This window comes from Pituophis catenifer, unplaced genomic scaffold (genome assembly GCF_029215685.1).
Source record: "Pituophis catenifer annectens isolate HBS135680 unplaced genomic scaffold, rPitCat1.0.hap2 SCAF_2, whole genome shotgun sequence".
Lineage (NCBI taxonomy): Eukaryota > Metazoa > Chordata > Lepidosauria > Squamata > Colubridae > Pituophis > Pituophis catenifer.
This window is the reverse complement of record NW_027256882.1, coordinates 134,896,251-134,917,348: the sequence shown is the minus strand read 5'-3', so window position 1 is coordinate 134,917,348 and position 21,098 is coordinate 134,896,251. Positions and strand designations below refer to the sequence as shown.

General features: G+C 36.7%; 1 protein-coding gene across 1 annotated transcript in view; it reads right to left on the bottom strand.

The window, feature by feature from the left end:
* Positions 1 to 5,086: 5,086 nt before the first annotated feature.
* The window catches only part of SPATA20 (spermatogenesis associated 20), a 44,377-nt gene continuing 28,365 nt past the window's right edge, over positions 5,087 to 21,098 (bottom strand). The window contains exons 15-16 of the mRNA XM_070937591.1: positions 19,736 to 19,816; positions 5,087 to 6,177 (exon numbers count right to left, since the gene is read on the bottom strand). Coding sequence (XP_070793692.1) covers positions 6,007 to 6,177; positions 19,736 to 19,816 — 252 coding nt within the window. The 3' untranslated portion in view covers positions 5,087 to 6,006. The remainder of the gene's footprint in view (positions 6,178 to 19,735; positions 19,817 to 21,098) is intronic.

The following is a 21,098-nucleotide window of genomic DNA, read 5'->3' as shown; positions in this document are numbered from 1 at the left end:
ACAAAATTTCATTTTAATGTATGTCAAATAGTGTACATTCAAAGTGACAATAAAGTTATTCTAAGCTTAAGTCTAAGATGTTTTCATTGTTTTGCAACTGTTGGTCCATCCTTGTAGTGACACATAGCTGTACCACTTCAGCTGTATTTTAGCAAGTTACACCATTTGCCATAAAATTGCTTACAATATAGAGGGGTGATGGTTGTGGAGAAAGGGCATTGTGAACCAGAAAAAAGAAGTGAGAACATCTCATGTACCGATGAATTTATTGTGTTAAAAATTTGGGATTTTTTTTTGTCAAGGGCGTAATCAAAGCATTTCAACAGAAGCCACCAGCAAACTTATTTAGAGAAATGTTGTTAAATAAATATAATGGATATTGTACATACAGTATTTGTTGCAATATTTAAAAATATATAATCTTTCAAGGACTTTCCCTTTTCTTTTGCAAACAGAAAGCATGCAAGCCCATGTTTTATTTATTTATTTTATTTATTTATTTTATTAAATTTTTATACCACTCTTCTCCCGAAGGACTCAGGGTGCTGTACAGCCAAAAATAAAACCCACAACTATATGAAAGTTAAAAGACAATTTAAAAATATTAAATAATTTGGCCGAAAGAGCTAAAATAGAAACCACCCATTAAAATAGCATTTAGGCCAGCCCTGCTTGGTGAAACAATAGCGTTTTGAGGGCGCGGCGAAAGGTGCGAAGGTCAGGGTTTGCTTCTGTTATAAATGAAAGTGTCTAAGCTTTACAATATAGTACTGGTTTTGCTTCATAGTTAACATTTGCTTGTTTCGTCATAAAATGTGCACATTTTATCTGGTCCTTATTATCTTCTTATTAAAAACTTTGTTAAATGCCAATGAATTTTTTAAAAAAAAGTTCTGTGGTTTCTAATGAATTTGGACCACCATAGCAAATGAAACCACCTCACAATGAAAAATTAATGCTGGGAACAAAATGGAAGAAAACAACGCTGTGAAAAGAAATGGTGTTGGTAAATATACGTCATTGTTTATAAATAATTGGACTAAGCTTTCTGGAAGCAAAAGCAAGCCTATTTTTAGTGAACCATCTTACGTGCTCTTATTAGAAACAACCCATGGAGATCCCACAAGTTGAATGAAGTCCCAATCAGAACATACCGATGCAAAGTTTAGATGACAATATGAAAAACTTAGATGTGATTTGAGAGGACTAGGCCACTACCCTAGTACCATCATCCAAAGTATCATTGAGAATTTTCTAGTATACTCTGTGTGTGTGTGTGCATGCATACATACATATATATATATACACACACACACACACACATATATATGTATGTATGTGTGTGTATATGTATATATGTGTGTGTGTGTGCGTATGTATGTATGTATGTATGTATGTATGTATGTATGTATATGTATACACACACACACACACACACACACACACACAAAACTTCCACGCCAATCAATTCTGCATAAAATTTGAAGGTTTGGGGAGTGAACATCATGTTTTTTCGCGCCCAAGAGAATGTATCACTTTTTGATCCTTCTAGGATTCTACCAATGAGTCCAAGAAAAAGTGCCATACATGCATTTCAATATTTTGCTGGCTGCTAAGTAAGTCAGTAAGAGAAGGGCTATTCATTTTTACAAAAGAATGGAAATAGAGGTGGAGCCACTCAGGGATAGCGGTAAATCTCTTGCATGAGAAAACAGGAAACTACAATAGATCAAGTTTAAGACTAGCCTAACATAGCCAGTCTTTTCTGACAGAGATTGAATCCCATATGCAAAATATTTGTCCTGCTACTGAGTCACAGTCACCTCTGATTTGGGTCAAGACTACAATGTTTTATTAACACTTATTTGAACATACTGGACCTTAACTAACAATTGTATAATATGGCACTTCCTTTCCCCGGCTTCATCCAGCCTCCTCTCTCATTTGAATGCATCCCGACATATTTCTTCCTTTGTTGAAACAGCTAATTTACCTGTTGGCTGTTCTAAAGTGTCTGCAATGTGCAGTCAGCTGTAGCTATCTGATCTCTTCTTTCCACTCCATGCTTGTACAAGAAATCATCCTTGCATTTGCAAATGCAGCTACTGCAGGGCCATCTGAAGTGCTTTTTCTTTCTGGGAACATCCTGTGATAGTTGGGGCATCCTCGGTGCCAGCACTGGCCCCGCTAATGATGCCGAACGTCCCATTCTTCCTATTTTAACACTTGATTGTGTCATAAGCTGAGGAATATACAAGGAAGTGTATAGGCCGACTCTGTAGCTGGGATGAAGCCCCTTGTCAAAAGAAAAATTGATGAGAGAACTTGCACAGCAGAGAATAAAACGGTTCCTATCGGGTCTGGAAGTGCCATTATCTAATTTACTGCTAGGAATAGCAGCAGGGTCAAGCAACCCCATAACTAAATCTATCCATCACTGTCAGTGCGCAGCCAGTGCTTCTGCTTTACGCAATCACACCGCCTTGTTCCAAATGGCTCTTTCAATCTTGCGCAAAGGCTTCTCTGGTGTTGCTTGGCTGGGAGCTCTCTACCTACAGAGATTGACATAGGTCAAAGTGCCAAAGCGATGACAGGATTGACAGAACTTCCTCACCGGATATCCACCAAATGCACCATATTGCACACATTAACACACCATATTCACGGTATGGAAGAGCTGGATTTAACAACCAAATCAACCCAATCCCCCAAGACTCTATTTTAATTCTTTGCTATGGTTTTCTAGTAACAGCCAACTGTCTGTGAAACAGGCAGTCGTAAGCAGAACCACAGGATGTACTTAGTCAAAGAGAGGGTTTTACCGCTGCATTCTTCCTATGTGTCAGAAGACTTCATATACCCCGTTACATCATACGTTTCTCTGCAATGCCTTACAAGAAAGCCAAGTTCAAAGTCATACTAAACAGGGGAGTTTTCAGAAGATAATTGGTTGAATTTAGTTATTCCTCTGCTCAACATGGAGCTTGTTAGCATTCACTAAATATTTCCAAATGTGTGGTTGCTCTGCTGAGTATTTACCACACACACTTAAAACTGAGAAGAAAATGTCCTAAATGTAGGAAATGCACTCATTTGAACATATTTACGAGTAATTAATATGGAGCGGTTTTGCATGGCGTGAAAGCATTCCAAAGTCACCTCTTCTTCCAGAAAGCAACATTTAGTACCTCACTTCTTCACTCATTGTGGCATTTGGCACAGGAAAACAGATTGATACCTGGCAGCTCCTTGCGTACCTGAGACAGGAAAATGAAAAGGAATGAGAGTGCTGCTTGGATGGAGACAGATTTAGCTCCACAATAGGCAAGCGTTGAATAATTCAGCTTCTACTGCTGTGACATGGCAATAGGGAGCAGCCAGAGCAGCAGTAAATGCGATTCTACCCAAGAGCAAAGTTTCTTGGCTTCCACATCAGCTCATTCTGGCTCTTTTTTCTTGAATTCTGGTTGAAATGTCTCCTTCCTCATCAGTAGGGAACTGGCAACATGAAATGGCCTTGGCAGCGCTTAACACAATTCCTCATCCAAAGAAATAATGACTTGATTTTTCATTAGAGTCTATTACCTTGGTACATATTCCCCTTTCCTGACATCCTGACTTGGTGTATCAAGAGGCAACTTCTTGGATCATAAGTAGACATAAGTAAATTTGGGGAGCAGTTAATCCCAAAATACCTTGAGGACTCTATCATTGCCATCCAATGAAGGAGATTAAAAGGAAAGGAAGTGCAAAAGTAGGCTTAACTTCCCCAGTGAGCAGATCATTAATGATGCTATGTGAAAATACACATTTCCTAGCTGCACAAAAACAGCTGTCCTGAATAATTGGTCCTCCTCACCATCTAGGATTGATCTTGTAATATTAAAATGCACAGAGCATAGCAAAACCATTTCTTAAGCCCTGCATTAATAAAAATATTCAAATTAATCTAATTATACCTAAGATGAATACAAGTCTTAATGTACTTTTTAGTGTATTTATAGTGAATTTGAGAGATCATTAGGAAGTTTAGAACTTTGGCAGGATAATAGTAGCAGTGCAATTACTGGCTATTATGAGCCTTGCAAACTTATTTATTAGATTCTACTTTTTACTATTATTCATTAAAATAAACCTGGATGGAACATTTCATTTCAAGTCACTTTTTTTCCAAATATGAAAGTTGTTTTTCTCTTAAAATTGAATATGGAAACATTATTTTTCATGCCTGTTTCTTGAGTTGTATAACAACCTGAGTGATATATCTGTATAGAATTTGAATACTTAAGTATTCAAGTATACTTGTTATATTCTTTTCATCTCATCCCCCCTTTTCATGTACACATGAAAGTTTTACATATATAAACTCAACCTTCCTTTTCAACAGTAGAGTAGGACAATACAGAAGTTTTAAAATGTTTCTAAAAGTATCTATCACAGGAGAATCTTCATTCATAAAAGTCACTTATGAAGTGATGATATTTTGCGAAGTTTAAAACAGGGCAGGAATTGACAGGTGTCTGATGCATGTTTGTGTACATACTGTACATAACAAAGACATGTGCCATCACGCACAATCTACAACAGTGCACTTGTGTCAATCAAGATACACAGAGGGATTTTTCATCATGTCACTTCTCTGATTAGGTCATTTTGGTACAATCAAGGCTCGCTACTAATGCCACAGAGCAGGATGGAGATATCTGGTAATCAGAGGTGTCTGCAGGGGGTGAGGAGGCAAACTTAAGTGGAACTATTTATCCCAATATCTGATGTAAGTATACACAGGTAAAGTTTGCATCATGATATCATTTGTGTGATGTCATTTTGTGGTAATCTTGATTTGCTGCAGATATTTATGTTGGTGACTCTTTTCTTAACCAGTGTTGTGATTATACACACAACATACACACAATGACAACCGGCTCATGGACAATTGGTACTATATATGGTAACTGCAGCAAGGCTGTTATATGCACAAATATGGAAGACCACAGAAACACCAACAATTGAAGATTGGCTTGTGAATGTGAAGAAATGGCTATATGACTTGTTTGATTAAGAAGAGAACTACAACTACTGGAAAAAGATTGAAACTCTTTGTAGATTTTTTTTATTGGAAATGAAAAAAAACAAACTCTTAATTTTGAGATCTATTGATTAAAAAGATTTGTTTATAGGAAGAAAAGAACTCTTGATATGCAAAATGGGAGAGTGGAGATGACCATTGTTATGTTTGTAATTGCTGCAAAGAAGATTGGAAGTTGCTTCTTTAGGTTACTTTTTCTTCATTGTTTTGTTATTTTTACTTTTTTCTTTTACCCTTTTATAATCTTTCCTTTTTCTATTTCTTCGATGTTTTTGTAGTTTTTTAAAATCTTTGTAAAAACCCTATTTGAATAAAAATTACTCATAACATGTCTACAGAAAAACACAAAGATGATAAGAGGAGTCCTTTTCTAACATCAAATAAGCAAAGGATCCTCATCCTTAGAACCTTTACTCTGAGGAGTAAAAGCAGAGGAGAAGCCTACTATTTCCTTTGCAAACCAAAAACAAAGCATAGAGACAAAAAAATCCCTGGGTCTTGACTTTTACATCTAAAAGAATAGGCTGTAGTGGTCTAAATTATGATTCTATGCAGCACATGAGAATGAGCATTGTTCTCAAAGCTGTATCGCATCACAAGAACTGAGATTACTCAGAAATCAAACTCCTATCTTATTTTAAATTAAACTTCAATCTTCAGGATCTTGAAAATGCAGGTTGCAAATCCCCTTAAGACACATTGCCTTGTCCACAAATAATAAATACATTTCAGGACAAATAAATGTGCATATTCCTGTGATAAGGAAGAGGATGCTATTAAAACAGGAGGGAGGCGAGCTAAATTGACCATGGGCCAGGTTATACTGAAGATGATTTTATTGTTAAGATCCACACTGCCAATGTTGGCCTCTTCCTTCCCAAATCTATTGCAATCTGAGGACTACCAAGGATAGTAACTTAGGGCAGCAGCATGCGGCGTAGCTCCTGGCTGGAGGTGACAGGTAGTGAGCAGGTAAAGTTTTCACAGACATAAGCAGTAGCTTTTCCATCTTTCTTTTCCAGAGAGGAGAGGAAACCAAGCTGATGATAGAGGAATCCTGTTGTATCCCCATCAGCAAGAATCAGCACCTGAAACAAATTTATCACAAATAAGATCAGGGGCTAAATCCATGGTTATGATACAATTTGCTCCTCCCCCAAACACTATAGATTTGATCAACACGGAGAAAACCTTATAGAATCTTAAAAATTGCTGATGTTTTACATCCCAAACATATGGAGCACTTGTTGCTTTTATGAACCATCATGCCACCCAAAATAAGGTTGGCCCTTATTTTGACACATCTCTCACTGTACTCTTCATACCATCAGTTAACTCTTCAGATTAAGATCCTATATAGCACTACTAAATCAATCTTTCCCCATAATAAAATAACAGAATTAAAAAGTCATTTAAAATAGCAATATATTATCCAATAATGTTTTTTTTTCATATTTATTCTAAAGTAAATCCAGTTTAATGGGGAGTGGGGGAGCTGATCTGCAACTTCAGTTAGAAGCTTCCTCTTGCAACTTCTAATAATACCCTATTCATGGCATCAACTGCTGCTTCCTGCTCAGCAAAAATATGGTTTTTCTTCACTGTTTCTCTTAATTGCAATGTTTACCTATATCATAATTAAAAAGGAAAGTACATTGGTAATTTAAGTCCATCACTCCCTGCAGAAAACAGCAATTGACAATGAGGCACTTAATTAGTATGGCTGTATAGATGCTCAAAAGAAAGATATTAATGATAGAAACTACAAGGAGAAAGCCTCTAATCAAAGACTTAGCACTTCTTAAAAGGCTCAGTAATATTTTAGTTGCATGTATTGTGACTGAATTGTACACTGAAAAATATATTACAAATACATTCCCCCAAAAAGTCAGGAGACCATAAAAAATAATGTAGGCAATTGGCTGGCAACAACATACAATACCCCTTCCCAAAAACCCAGTATTTTTCAACTAAATAGCTTGTGATAGGATTGTTTGGGAGACAGGAATCTGTCTCACTATACATTTCAAATAGATCCAGATCCTTTCCAGTCATAAGATTCAAATAAAGCACAAAGAGTTTTTGGAACAATCAGCAACTTCTTCCTCTGTTTTGTTTTCATTGCAAGAGAACATGCACTGAAAGTAATAAAATGGTCCTGATCAGCATTCTGGACAGACTGAGGTAAAGCATAACAACTTGATTTTAGTAAAGGACAATTTACGTTAGCTGCCTCCCACTTCAGGTACTCAGGAATTCTAATGTTGTCCAACTGAATTGATAAACCTGACCTGTATAACAGAACTGGAGGGTTAGTAGGTTGTGACTCAAATTAACAAACTATAAATAAGAGCCTCTGAAACAATCAGGGAGCCCAGCTCTCTATACAAGTCCATATATTATTCTGGTTCAACACTGATTAAGGAGATATATGACTATGACTTATTCAAGACAGTTTCTCTTTTCACAATTCCTGACAGTTGTGATCAGGGATTCTGATCTGTGTGGCAGTTTGGTGAAGGGGGTTTGTGTTCCTGCTCCTATTTCCCTGCCACCCTCTCCACTTCTAATCCATCTGTACCACAACTAATCTGTAATCAACATAACCATACTGTTGCCACCCCCACTAGCCCAGCAGTCTTCAAAAACATCACTCTAATTTAATTCAAACTGCATTAATCACTTTTACAGCTTGCCAACTTCCTGTATGTAGGATCTGAAGTTTGAGCTAGTGGTCTATCCCCGTGCTTCTGCCCTGAATATCTAATTCCTGCAACATTATGTGAGGAGTTGAATATTAAGATAAAGATAAAATAAAATGAAGATAAATAATACTATATTTGTCCAAAGCTGGCATAAGCAACAGAATAAGTCTTCATAGGAACGTTCTCTGAAGGAATGGCCTGGGCAGAAGACCTCTTCCACACTAAGTCATTCCCACTGGAAAGTTCCTTCCTTCCCTTCAGTAATAAAAAGAAGTGAGCATGGTTTCCAGTCAAAGGAATCAACTATATAATGGGTTAGGCCTTTCTCATTAGTGTTAACATTAATGGGTAGATTGGTGTCATTTGGGAAATTGTTTGCAAAGCTAGGAGGACTCTATTGCAAAATAGAAAAGAAACTAAAACATCAAGAATACTTGTGTGGCTTTTCTCAGCCCATTCTCTGCAATATCTAGCACTTTCCACAAGAGTGTTTGCATATTTCAAAAAGGCACTTGTCTCCAATCATACTGCTTTTATTTTGGAAACCCATCAGCAAAGGCAAGAGTATCAATAATAATTAATGAAGACGGTTCGCAGCCAGTTAGATACCACTTATGTCGCTATATAGCTGGAATGTCTATTAATCCTGGTTTTCTCTACTGTGTTAGTAGAGACAAGTCTCTCTCTTCTACCTTGCTCATCCCTTCAAGAAACAGGTAGAAACCAATCTTGATGCATTTGGCTATTCTGACATTTAAATTCAGGGCCTGGTTTTGTGTTTCCAAAGACAGAAAAGACCTCTCAACTTCTACATAAATTCAATCTCTTTCCTAGTTAATCCGTGAAAATGAAACTGTGCAAAGAAACAAAACTTGACAAATTCAACAAACTATTAAAGCCCAGAATATGTTTTTTTTATTTAGAACAAGTCAGAAATGACAGCCTCTTAATAACTAAACAGTTCTACTATGTAAACATATCCAGCACATTTTCCTATTTTAATTCTACTGATGTGAGGTCAGAATTGCCAATGTCACCTTCAAACTCATTTCATACAGTTATCTTCTTCCCTGAATATTATTCATTCCCATAGACAAGTCATTTTTTGTAAGTGTCAGAAAATAAGTTTCCTATCCTGATTCGGTTCATCTTCAGAAGGTATGTCACAGAACAGATGATTCTTTATTCTCAACTTGACAAGATAACATTCTGCAGAAAATTTGAATCTTTTTTCTCACCAGCAGTCTTTGGGGTAGAAGGATGCCAGCTCAGCTTTATCCAAAGTATTGGATAAAGTATTTTACTGATCCATATAAGGGCAACCAGGAAAGATATACCTACAAGACGGTCAAAGCATCCTCCGCTAGATAAGTGGCCCTATCCTCATCGTTTTGGAAAACTGCTCCTTTGCACTAGAGGAATCATCGTTGCAAATTGACCCCTTTTTCTTGCTGATGTGAAAAGCAGAGCCAAAAGTTCTTTATTCTCTTGCTAAGAAAATTCTAGTTAATAGCACAGTGTCTGAGTTCCAGAGCCCCTGTACCAATTTAATATAGGATCTTATGTTTTGGCTTGCTTCCAAACAAAACAAGGCAGCTCTTGGGAATCCTAACTCCTCCTGCTTGTTGTCTTCTTGGGTATGCTACCTACATTCCCAGCCTGTTCAAAACCTGCACCCTTTTCCAGAGGGACATTTAAATTGCAAATGCCTCTATGTTTTCCTCTTTATCACTCATTTTGTTGATTTTAATTTTACATGAACTATAACCAACTACTTCTCTAAATGCTATTTCTGTTAGGCAGAACTTAACTTTAGGGTGCGTCAGGCTCCATTCTGACAAGGGCCTCCTTTTCTCCATTTTCTGTTATTTAACATACCTATGAAAAATGCCTCTCATCTTTCCCACCACAGTTCAAACTGGGCCCTCTGGAATGTTTTCTTGGACAGTTCAAAACTGCAGCAGTTCCTGCTACAGTGTCATTAGGTCATCCTTAATCATGCCTGAGAAATGAATGACTGCAGCACTAATTAATTTTTACAATACAGAAATTATTATTAGCTCTCCTAGCTCCTGGAAGCTAATGGAAAAAGCACTGCCATGAAACTCATCAAGACTGACTATCATTTACCTTGGTTCAAGGTCTAAAACAAAACTAGCCTTGTTGAAACAAAAATACTGGAAAATATACCCAGCATCTTTTTTTTATTAAAGTGCTTCTCTCTTACATTGGCTAGTATATAAACAAAAGAAGGAACAGGAAGGATTAGCAGTGATCAACAATTTTTATTTAATTTAAATGTATTGGACACCCACCTGCAATGGACAATGGACAAAGACAGAGAAAAGTTATTGGATCACAAAAATAAACGTAAATACCTCTTAATCCAGCCTTTTCCAACCAGGTTCATTCTGCATATTTTGGCTTCAACTATATGAATTGAAACTCAACCACAAGTGGAAAACAAAGACTACTGCATTGTGTGTGACAGTGCATGCATGTGCATTCTCATACACATATCCACGCATATTTTTTTAAATAAAATAATGCAACTAACTCGGAAAATAAACTCAGCAAGCTAAAAAAATAACGTAACTATCAAACTCAGAAAGGTGTTTCTCACATCAACTATCTTGAAAAGAAGTGATAAGTCATCTCTGAAACACTAACAAGGTCACTTGGATACAGGAAAGCAAAGGAAAGCTGCAAACACACACATATCATTCCAACTAAAATCACAGCTAAGGCATTTATTATCTATTATTACCTATTTTAATAAGGACATCTTCACCATTCTGTCTCAAATATATCAACATGCATTCTATTTACCCCCAGTATTTACTGTACATGTAAGTTGCTGCACTTTTTGAGTACTGTGTGATAAAAAAACTCACAACCATATTTATCCATTCAGCAACATCAAATCTTTTCTTGATTCTATGCTAGGTAGAATGCGGTGTATTGCCAATTCTCCTCTTCCTCAGTGAGATGTCCCAAATATTCTCTTCATAAGCTTGGCTGTTTTTGTCTTTTCTCTGTAGACTTCCTAGCCCTGATTCTTTGTTTACTTATTTTTTCTCCAGTCTTAAAAGTCAACCCCTGACCCTACCATCTCTTCCCCATCCCTACCATCCTATGTCATCTCTTCCTTTCAGGGAAGATAAATTGCCACAATTTCCCTTCCCAAAACTCCAAGTCTACTGATATTGTCCACCTGTTTTACCATGAAATACTAAGAATCTTCCTACTGGCCACTTTCTTTGCCAGCAAATCGACTTAATACATTCAGGGTTCCTTCAGGATAGACAGAAGCCCTCCTCACTATCAACATGTGATGTATTTTGTTTCTTACTTTTTTCCCCCTGGCATTCTTTTATGTTGGCCTTATCTTGAATTCTGGGAGTGATTAATTACCAATTCATGTCCAATCTGAAATTCATTAATTTGGTGTTGTTGGGTTTTTTTTACAGCCTCCCTGAGGTCTTCTTGGTCAGGCAGGATAAAGGAAAAACAGAAGATTAGCACTCAGTGGACAGTAGAGATAATGAAATCCTTTACAATTATCCTTTGGCTATTAATAGGGCAGGAAATAATAAACCAGAAAGTTGACTCTCCATTCCCAAATCATGCACTGTCTATCCACATTGCTTTCTGATTCTCTACCAGAACAGAGTGATACGCCACCTTCCTTTTTGCCTTGGGAAGAGACTGTAGTTTATAGGAGAAGGGATGAGTCATGCTTAAATTAGAACAAGTTTCGGTTTTTCTCTGTTTTTGTTGTTTGGCTTTGAGGGCAAACAACAAATATAGCTAGCCTTTATCCAGAATATTCAAATTGTTCAACATTTTTTCTTTCCTTCACTATTGCTTCTTCTCACTGATATTTTCTTTATTTGGCCTCATTGGTCTCATCTACTGACTCACTGTTATTTCATCCAAGTACCTTTGTGTTGACCAATTCTGTTCTTGAGTGTCCAGAGAATCATCATGTCAGAGTACTGTGATTTTTTTTAATGGATTCTGTATTATTTTGCATTTCTGACAATCACCAGTCAATATCAACTTTAATTCTGAAACATTTTCTCCAGAAAATATCCACCCATCCTCCTTCTCCACATTAACATTAGCTATACCCTTGGTCAGCACTTCTGGTGATTCCATGAAGGACACATTAAATCTTGGCATCCTGAAAACTTAGCCATTGCTTCTTCAACTACAAATCAGGGCCTACTTGTCCAGAGGGAGGGGGGGAGAAAAATGGAAAAGGATTAACAGTCCCCTGTTTGTGATCCCAGTTTGCAGTGGAAAAAGAGCAACTAACTCTTGAGGAGATTTTTACCTCAGTAAAAACAGTAACCATCCTCCAAACTTAGAGCCTTTTGCCATTGAGTTGAAATGCTACCTAACTATTCTTAAGTGGGCAGAAAACAATGCCAACATTAATTTGTTGCCCTGGTGCTGATCCCAATCCTGCTTCTATTCACTGCAGTCACCTGATTTATTTCCAGAGTACTGAATGACAAACCTTAAGAGGTTTTATATACCTTGAAGCTTGGAAACAAGGGGGAAACTGCTATTTTATCTATAGCTGAGGACTATTTAAGCTTATCTTACTTATGGCCTGGGAATGAGATGAAAACAACATTATGGATACACAGCATAAAAAAAGAAGTTGCCAAGGTATATTTGTGTTGTAGATAGATGCAAGTTAAAACATGCCCAGCATCTATATCCGAAGTAAAAGTGGTTTCTTGTGTCACTGTTTTCTTTCCATTTCAAGGTATCTTTACTATACTGTATTCTTCCAGGAGAAATTAATTACTGAGCATCAAATTCATTATATTCACCCTAGCAGATTTAGCTACTAATACTTTGCTGCTACGGACTAAAGAGAGGCTTCAAGTGGAACAATAGTACATTATTTTAAAATCCTGTTACTAGGCTTGCCTGAGCAGCAATCTCATCTATAGAATAAAATGAGTTAAAGTTATTTCATCACCTACAGGAAGGAAGATCAATGAATAGGAAAGAGAAGCTACAAAGAAAATTAAGAGATGCCTTTTGCAAAAGGCCATGAAACAATTTAGGAGGATAATTCTTCTCAGGCTAGTTAGCAAATACCACCTTCTCTATCCTATTTCATCTGAATTCCAAACCTCAGGCTAAGACTTCCTTTTGATTTTTCCACAGACTTAACACTTCTAGTTTTGCTTAGCTAGAATATGTGCAGCCCATAGTACAGATAAGCTTCAACAGATCCCACGTACCAAAGCACAAATTCTTATTTTGTTCCCATTCCTTCTGCTCTGACTTTGATAAGATTTAGCATTGTCTTTTTTTGTTATATTTATACCATCTTCATTTATAATTTTAATTTGAGGATATTAGAACACTGTTAGGCAAGTCTGCTATATATGCCATTACTATACCTGGTAATATAATATAATCTTTATCTATCTAAAGTGTATTATATGAAAGCTTGATGAGCAGTGAAGTCCATATTTATGATCTCATCTGGTGAAGACCATGGTGAACAGAAGATTGTGATTTGGAATATAAAAGAAATAAATGGTAATGATCATGAATTAATGAATGAAATACAATAGATATCTGTTGTGTTTATGAAACCAAGAGAAAGGGGAAGGAGAAAATAGTTTTGAATGCAAGTAGTCTTATCTTATGGCCTGAAGTAGATGAACACATGCCACAAAGTAAAAATGTAAGTTTAATTATGTATAAAAGGCCTAATATCTAAGTTTGAAATGTGTATCATCTGGAGTGTAATGAATACATATGAAAATAAAAATCCCTAGACTGGGGACACATGCATGATAAACTTTGGTTATGGAGGTGATTAAAAAAACAAAAATGAATGTTGGGGTAAAGGTAAATGCAACATTTTGAATAAATCTGAGGAAAAAGACATTTTGTTATGTGACATACATGGATGGATTAAAGTCAAGAAATCCACCACTCTTGATAGTGCTTAAGCTGCTGGCCGATCATCAGAACACCACACAAAAGTGGATGGAAGCGTGGAGTAGCTATTCCCCCCAAGATATTTCTGAGCATATTAATCCTAATAGTATACCTCCAGGATTTAATCTACCCCGACACATACGGGTAACATACAATAGAATTAGAGCGACTCATGGGGTATGTGCCGACTCCTTGTATAAATGGGGAAAGACACCTTCAGCACAATGTGATTGCGGGGGCCCCCGACAGACTATCCAACATATAGTGAGGGAATGCTCTAACACAGTGGTTCTCAACCTTCCTAATGCCGCAACCCTTTAATACAGTTCCTCATGTTGTGGTGACCCCCAACCATAAAACTATTCCTAACACCATCGAAAATATATGTTTTCCGATGGTCTTAGGCGACCCCTGTGAAAGGGTCATTCGACCCCCAAAGGGGTCGCGACCCACAGGTTGAGAACCACTGCTCTAACAGAAGGTATCCAGGAGATTTTAGGAACTTCCTCTGCGTAACAACGACAGCTACTGACTGGATCTCTAAACTCAACATTAAACTCTGAAATGTTATTTCTGTTTTCCTCTTAGGTTTTCTTACTGCTCTTTTTCTAATTGTTTTAATTGTTTTAACCTGCAAAAATGAAGTGTTTTAATATTGTGTATGACCAACCATACACTAAATAAATGGATGGATGAGAATGAGATGAAACAGTATATCACAAGTGCAACTAAAAAATGAGAATGTTAGGCATCTACTCAGAAAGGCTGTTTTTGTTTCATGGGTTAAGTTTAACACTACCCAAAACAGGATCTAAAAAGACGATTGCTTTGATTGTTTATGATGAAAAATGGAGAGAAACAGTGAAAGATACAAGGATAATTGGAGATTCTGAATGTAGGACAATCATTTTTAGTGGTGTCAAAAATGGATCATAGGAAAAATTTGCCATGGAATTAAAAAAGGCAGAAATAATCTAGAGTGGATGTAGAATGATTCCAAGAAAAGAAAGTACAAGCCGTTTATGAGAAAGTATTAAAAGATAAATAGTCTCATACCAAAATGAATGAAAAGTAGACATGAGGGAAGATAATATTGAATCTGCTTGGAAGTAGTTACTTGTTACATTGCAAAATATAACAAAAAAAAAATGCATCGAATTAGGCAAATGATAAATGTGAAAAAGACACTTGGTAGAATGGTTGAAAAAGAGTGTATGAGAAAAATGCAAATTAAAGTGTGATTGTTACGAAAAAAAGAGAGATTTATTTAATATTGTATTTGAAGGAAAGGATAGGTGAAAGAATGTAATCAAACAGAGGAAGAAACAATAAAAAGAAACAGAGAAAATGCAGAGCAATTTTGATTGAAATATTTTTTTAAATGCTATGGAAGTGGATGAAGAGGACTGGATCAGGAGCTTCAAAGAAAATAAACAGAATTAGAAAACATAAATTATGAAACTATTTAGGATAAAACCTAAATGAAGGAATGCTAAAGGAACATTTTAGAAATTTATATGAGAATGATGGTGAGATGTCAACAAACAAAACTGAAATGAATGCTATAAATGGGAGTGTGCCAGAAGAACTGGATGAAAGGAAAGTCAAGCATACTGACTTAAACTATGGAAGACTGTATTTGTAGAATGACTGTACATTAATTCCCCCATCATCTTGTAAATTATTTCATGGAGGTGCTTAGGAAGGTGTCTGACAGAATTCTGATTGAAAGAGTGTAAGAAAGGCCGAAAAGAAGTACAATTCTGCAATTTGAATTTATGCCAGAGTATGTGCAGATTATATTTTTGTTTTTCAGCAGATCGCTGAGAGAAATATGAATGTGAGAAAATTCATTCCATGTTTGTTGATATAGAAAAAACATATGATATAGTAAACGGGTTTGAATTAAAGAAAGTCTTATGTGAAAGGCAAAAATTACACTAAAGTGAAGCATGCAGAAGGATTACCAAATGATTCAAAACAAACGAGTTAAGAACCATATGCCACCTTGGTTATTTAATATACCTATTTATGAAAGCATAAGGAATACTTGTAGTGATATTTACGCTTTTACACAGAGATTTTATGTCATGATGCTGTGTGGATGGCTAAGAATCCAGACAATTTGCAACAAGATGCAACAAGATATATATATCAAAAATCAAAGTAGCAATTGCACTTAGACTTACGGTATATACCGCTTCACAGTGCTTTACAGCCCTCTCTAAGTGGTTTACAGAGTCAGCATATTGCCCCCAACAATTTGGGTCCTCATTTTACCAACCTCGGAAGAACGGAAAGCTGAGTCAACTTTGAGCCTGGTGGGATTCGAACTGCCAAATTGCAGGCAGTCGCCAGTCAGCAGAAGTAGCCTGCAGTACTGCACCCTAACCACTATGTCACCATGGCTTGGGCTTCACAGAGAAAATGAGATAAGTGACTGCAAATTTCACATAAATGGCAAAAATACCGTATTCCTTGTTAGAATGTTAGTAAAGGTAGAAAAATCTTAATTTGGGCAAAAGCTAGCAAAAACTAGTGGTTAGTTTGACAAGCAAAAACACCTGTGTTTGAGAGTATATTTCTGCCTACTTTGTTTATATAGAATTGAGAGTGGAATAAGACACATAAAAGTACACGATGTACAATGGAAAGGGATTAGATAAGAAATATATATGGCAATACAGGAAGAGATTAGGAAAGAATGAGAAGTAAATAGATCAAATTGAAAAGTGATTGGCCAGTATGAAAATATATTGAGGTGGCTCCAGAGAATGAAAGAAATTGCAAACAAATCTAGGAAGGAAGAATCCATGGACTGAAAGGAAGGGGGTGGAGCCAAAAAATCATAGCAGAATAGAGTTGATGAGATCCTGAAAACAATGTTTAAAGTTTAAAGAACAAAATTAATGTGTATGCACTGGTATATGGAAAGGTATGGATACAGTGAATTTAGCCCAAACCAGGAAAAAAGTCTAAATGTAGCTCTTCTTGCATGCACATATGGAGTCAGAAGAAGCAACTGGCAAAACAGCTATGAGCCTAAGCAAAGATTTGGCTGCTTTTACAGTTCAAGTACTTCTTTCAAAGGATTTGAACAGCAACAGCTTATTATGAACATATTCCCTGTATAATCTTGCTTTTAATGTTACACAAGTTAATTGGGCAATTCAGTACAGATTCCAATAACAATGTTCATCAACCTGTGAAATTCCCTACTGCTAAAGGAAGGAACAGATCTTATCTTTTTGGTACCTTTTGGTAAACCCATGGCCAGAGATTTCCTGTTAACAAAACTGCGGCTCCTCCTCTGAATTACCAGCAGGTGGTGGCAACTTGTCACAAATGCATGCATGAAGCTGACTGGTGGCATTGTGAGTCTTTAAAAGCTGAAGGCATTCACATATCATTCTCTCAAGGGACAGAACATCCCCTTTCCTCTCTTTATTCATGGATAAATAGAGAAAAAGTTATAGCCAACTACCTAACCCCACCCTCTCATTTCAAATCCCCCAAACATCTAATCAGGCCTGCATATATTTTTTTTACAGTGAACATATCTCCCTGCCAGGCAAAGCTTTCCTTCCAAAGCTCTTTGCTGCAGTTAAGAGGAAATTGAATTAAACTGTGAGAATAGAATTTAATTTCCAGGCTGTTTGATTTGATCACGCTCCCTACTCCTTGGTTCATCTGGGAGTTTCTCCCAGAACATATAAAGGTTGCACAGAACAAAAAGCTGATACAGCTCTTGAGAAAAGAGTAGGTTATTAACACTGACACAGGCAGACTTAGCTTCCCACCGCTAATGTGGTATTTTCAACACATGGAAAATGGGTCACTGGCTTTAAATCCTTCTCAAAGAATATATGATAAAACATGAGAAGAGATGAAGCAAAAAGAGACATGGGCTATGAAAAGCACAATGAAGACAAGCTCCTCCAGGAGCAAATTCAGATGATGTCAGATAGTCACTTCTTTCTCCAACAGATGCTTATACAGCAACATTCACTGAAAGATAATCTACTGTAGCAAATCTCTTCGATGGTGCTGGACAGTTCTTAAGGAATTCTTACATGTCTTACTTTCTTGCACACATGCTTTCTCTTTTTCCCTCTTCTCCAACCTGCTATTTTTCATACACATACATACTCACACATTGCTCTTCATATATAAATATGAGTGGGTGTATGCTTATTCCACTTCATCTTCTCAACAACTTTTGAGATGGGCTAGCTTGAGAGTTGATACAATGTGGCCCATAGAGCAGCTCAAGCCAAGTCCTTCAAAAAGAATTGATTTAACCTGTTTATGATAGACTAGTGTGGTAACAAACAGACAACTGCTTTGACCAACTGTCTAGCAAGTACTGCCACTTTATAAGATTTCTTCCTTTATTACTGCCCCTTGTTGCATTCTGAAAATACAATGAAGCAAGTGTCCAGAAAGGAATCAAAGTATGTGTTCATATAAGGGTTATCAGAGTATGTCAAATGGAAATTGGAAATTGGAGACCCTGGTGCAAGTGATTGAATGTGTTTGCACTACACTATTCCGGCCTTCCTCACTAGTGCTTTTTTGAAATTAAAAGGGCGCTGCCTTTGAAAAATGTGTATTAAGAGACGGATTAGTACATTACAGATAAGTTTACAAATTTGTACAGCTTGCTTCAAGATCCTAGCCTCTCAGAGATACTCTTATGCCAGATGCACACAGTTACTGCTATCTCTCTTCTCTGTCTCCCCGTTTTATTCAATGGGATATATTCTCCAAAAAACCATGTATGAATCAGTAGGCCAGATGCATCATAGCAAATGTAACAATTGCCAGATCTGTTATTAAAAGCTGCTTTCAAACAACTCCTTCATTTCCAGCAGAATAGCTACCTCTCCCAAACCCAAAAAACTACAACCTTTCCCCCCCATTGTCCAGATTCTCTGGAGGGTATCGCATTCACTTTTACCATGAAATTTTCTTAAGTAATTCTTTTAAATAAGGTAGGAAGCAACATGTGCTTGTCTGGATCAGGCAAGCCAGGTCCCAGTCTTGCTGTTGATTTGAACTCAAATAAAGCTCCTTCTGCACAGGCCAATTAATAGATATGCATGGCAGCTATAGTGCCTAGCTCATCCCCACCCCAAATTGATTTTTTTTCAACTATTTCCCTATGTTAAATATTTTGGGTTGCTGGAATACAAATATTTTCAGGCTAAATTTAGACAGAAAAGATATCTAAACACCGCTAAATTTAAGTAACAAAAAGACAGGTATGACAAACTAGCACATGAACTTAGGTAAAATCAAAGTGTATATAGGATGAAGGGCTTAAACATTTAATGCAATTAAATCCATTTAAATTGCAACATTTGTTTAGCCTTTCTCCATAAAAACTAAATAAATGGCACAATCAACTTTTTCCCTGCTGTTATCCAACCCATTCATTGCTAAGAAAACTGTACATTTCCATACATAATTTCTGTCAATTTTGTGAACAGTTACATGGGCAGTTCAAAGATGACAGTTGGGCCAGATATATCATATTAATTATATTTTCTCATTTCATCATGAAAACCCCATGTAAAGACTTACGTGCCCCAAAAGGAGGCACAGATAAAGCAACTTATGTTTTGCCATTTCTAGATACCTAGCATCCACCAACTTAGATTCTGCAGCCTTAAATATAAAAGAAACAGATATAAAGGATACACTAAAATGAGGTTATGGAACCTGAAATACATCCCATAAAGTGTGAAAAACTATAAGGGGAAAGGGAGAGGGCCAAAGAGCCATCCTTGAATAATTTGCTTTTTGAAGAACACCCTTTGATGGCCTTGAATTTATGAAAGTAATTTACTCCCCAACCCAGAAAATTCTGATCTCATTTTGCATAGGAAAACATCAAACCCAGACTACTTTTAAAAAAAAGGAATAACAGAAAAGCCAATTTCTACCTTATGGCTCTTACCCTGTTAGGTGTGTAAGTAGAATGGTAACAGTGCAGTAGCTCTCGGGTATCTGCTCCTTTTAGATCACCACAAATAACAACCTGTTCAAAGTATAAAGTAGTACACCTTTTGAGTTTTTTCTAAAGAGTAAGTAACTCAATAAGAAAATTGTCCAGTAGAGACTTACTGATAAAATACAACAGACTTGGGTTTAGGAGAAATATTTGCTCTCCCTGGATGCACTGAACAGGACATTCTCAATGTGTAACATAAGAGTGCTAGATTGAATTCACTGACATTTTCAATGGATGAATTCATGAGTTTCTTTTATTGGAAACAGTTGTAATAGGTGTATTTTTTTTTCACCTGCTCTTTCTGTTTAGTCTCCCTCTAAAACTCAGAAATTAGATTATTTTTTTTAGCTCTTCTTATGGCTTTTGACATTTCTGCTCCAGTTTAGCCCACTTTTTAAATTAAGGCTATTCAAAATGTACCACAAATCCTGGCGTTGAGAAGAGAAATAGAAGTTAAGCTTTACCAAAAAATGACCTTGGCTTTTAGACTGGCAATGATAAAAGAGAACATCATACAAATTGTCACAATTCATAACCATAAAGAAAGGGAGAAAAGTAAACAAATAAAAAAATGCTATCAACCAGCAAATAGTAACTCTAAAGAAACTAAGTTGTAATAACAAACTATTTACTGAAGTTATTCTAATGCGATTGAAAAAGAACTTGAAATCATGTGCAGATTAGCCTTGTTTCACCCTGTACCAGTTAATGAAGGCTCAGAGCAGGAGTCCAGACAACCAGTGTGGAGGTTCTCCAAGGACAGAGAGATCTCACTCTTGGTAAGGAAAATACAGAGCAGACTCAAGAAATAAAAGGGCAGAACTTTAATAATTCTACTTGTGAAAATCTCAAATCTTCCCTCTAGTCCCCAATTTACAACCATTCATTTAACAATGATTCGAAGCTATGACAGCCTCGGAAAATGTAACTTACAACTTATCCTTGCCGTTATGATCATCACACTATCCCTGCAGCCACACAATTGGGTGCTTGTCAGCCAGCTTGCATTTATGATGGTTGCAGCACCTTGCGCTCACATGATTGTGATTTGTGTCATTCTCAGATGGCTTCCAACAAGGAAAATCAATTAGGAAAGATTCACTTAACAACTGTGTGAATCATTCAACAATCGTGGGATTCATTTAATGACCACAGTAAAAATGGTCATAAAATTAGCTCTGGTTACACGATGACTTGCTTAACAACCACATCCCTTCGCAACCAAAGCCCTGGTCCCACTTGTGGTTATAAGTTGAGGACCAAGTTGGGTTTTGATATCCCAGACATTTCTTACACAATGCTATTACTT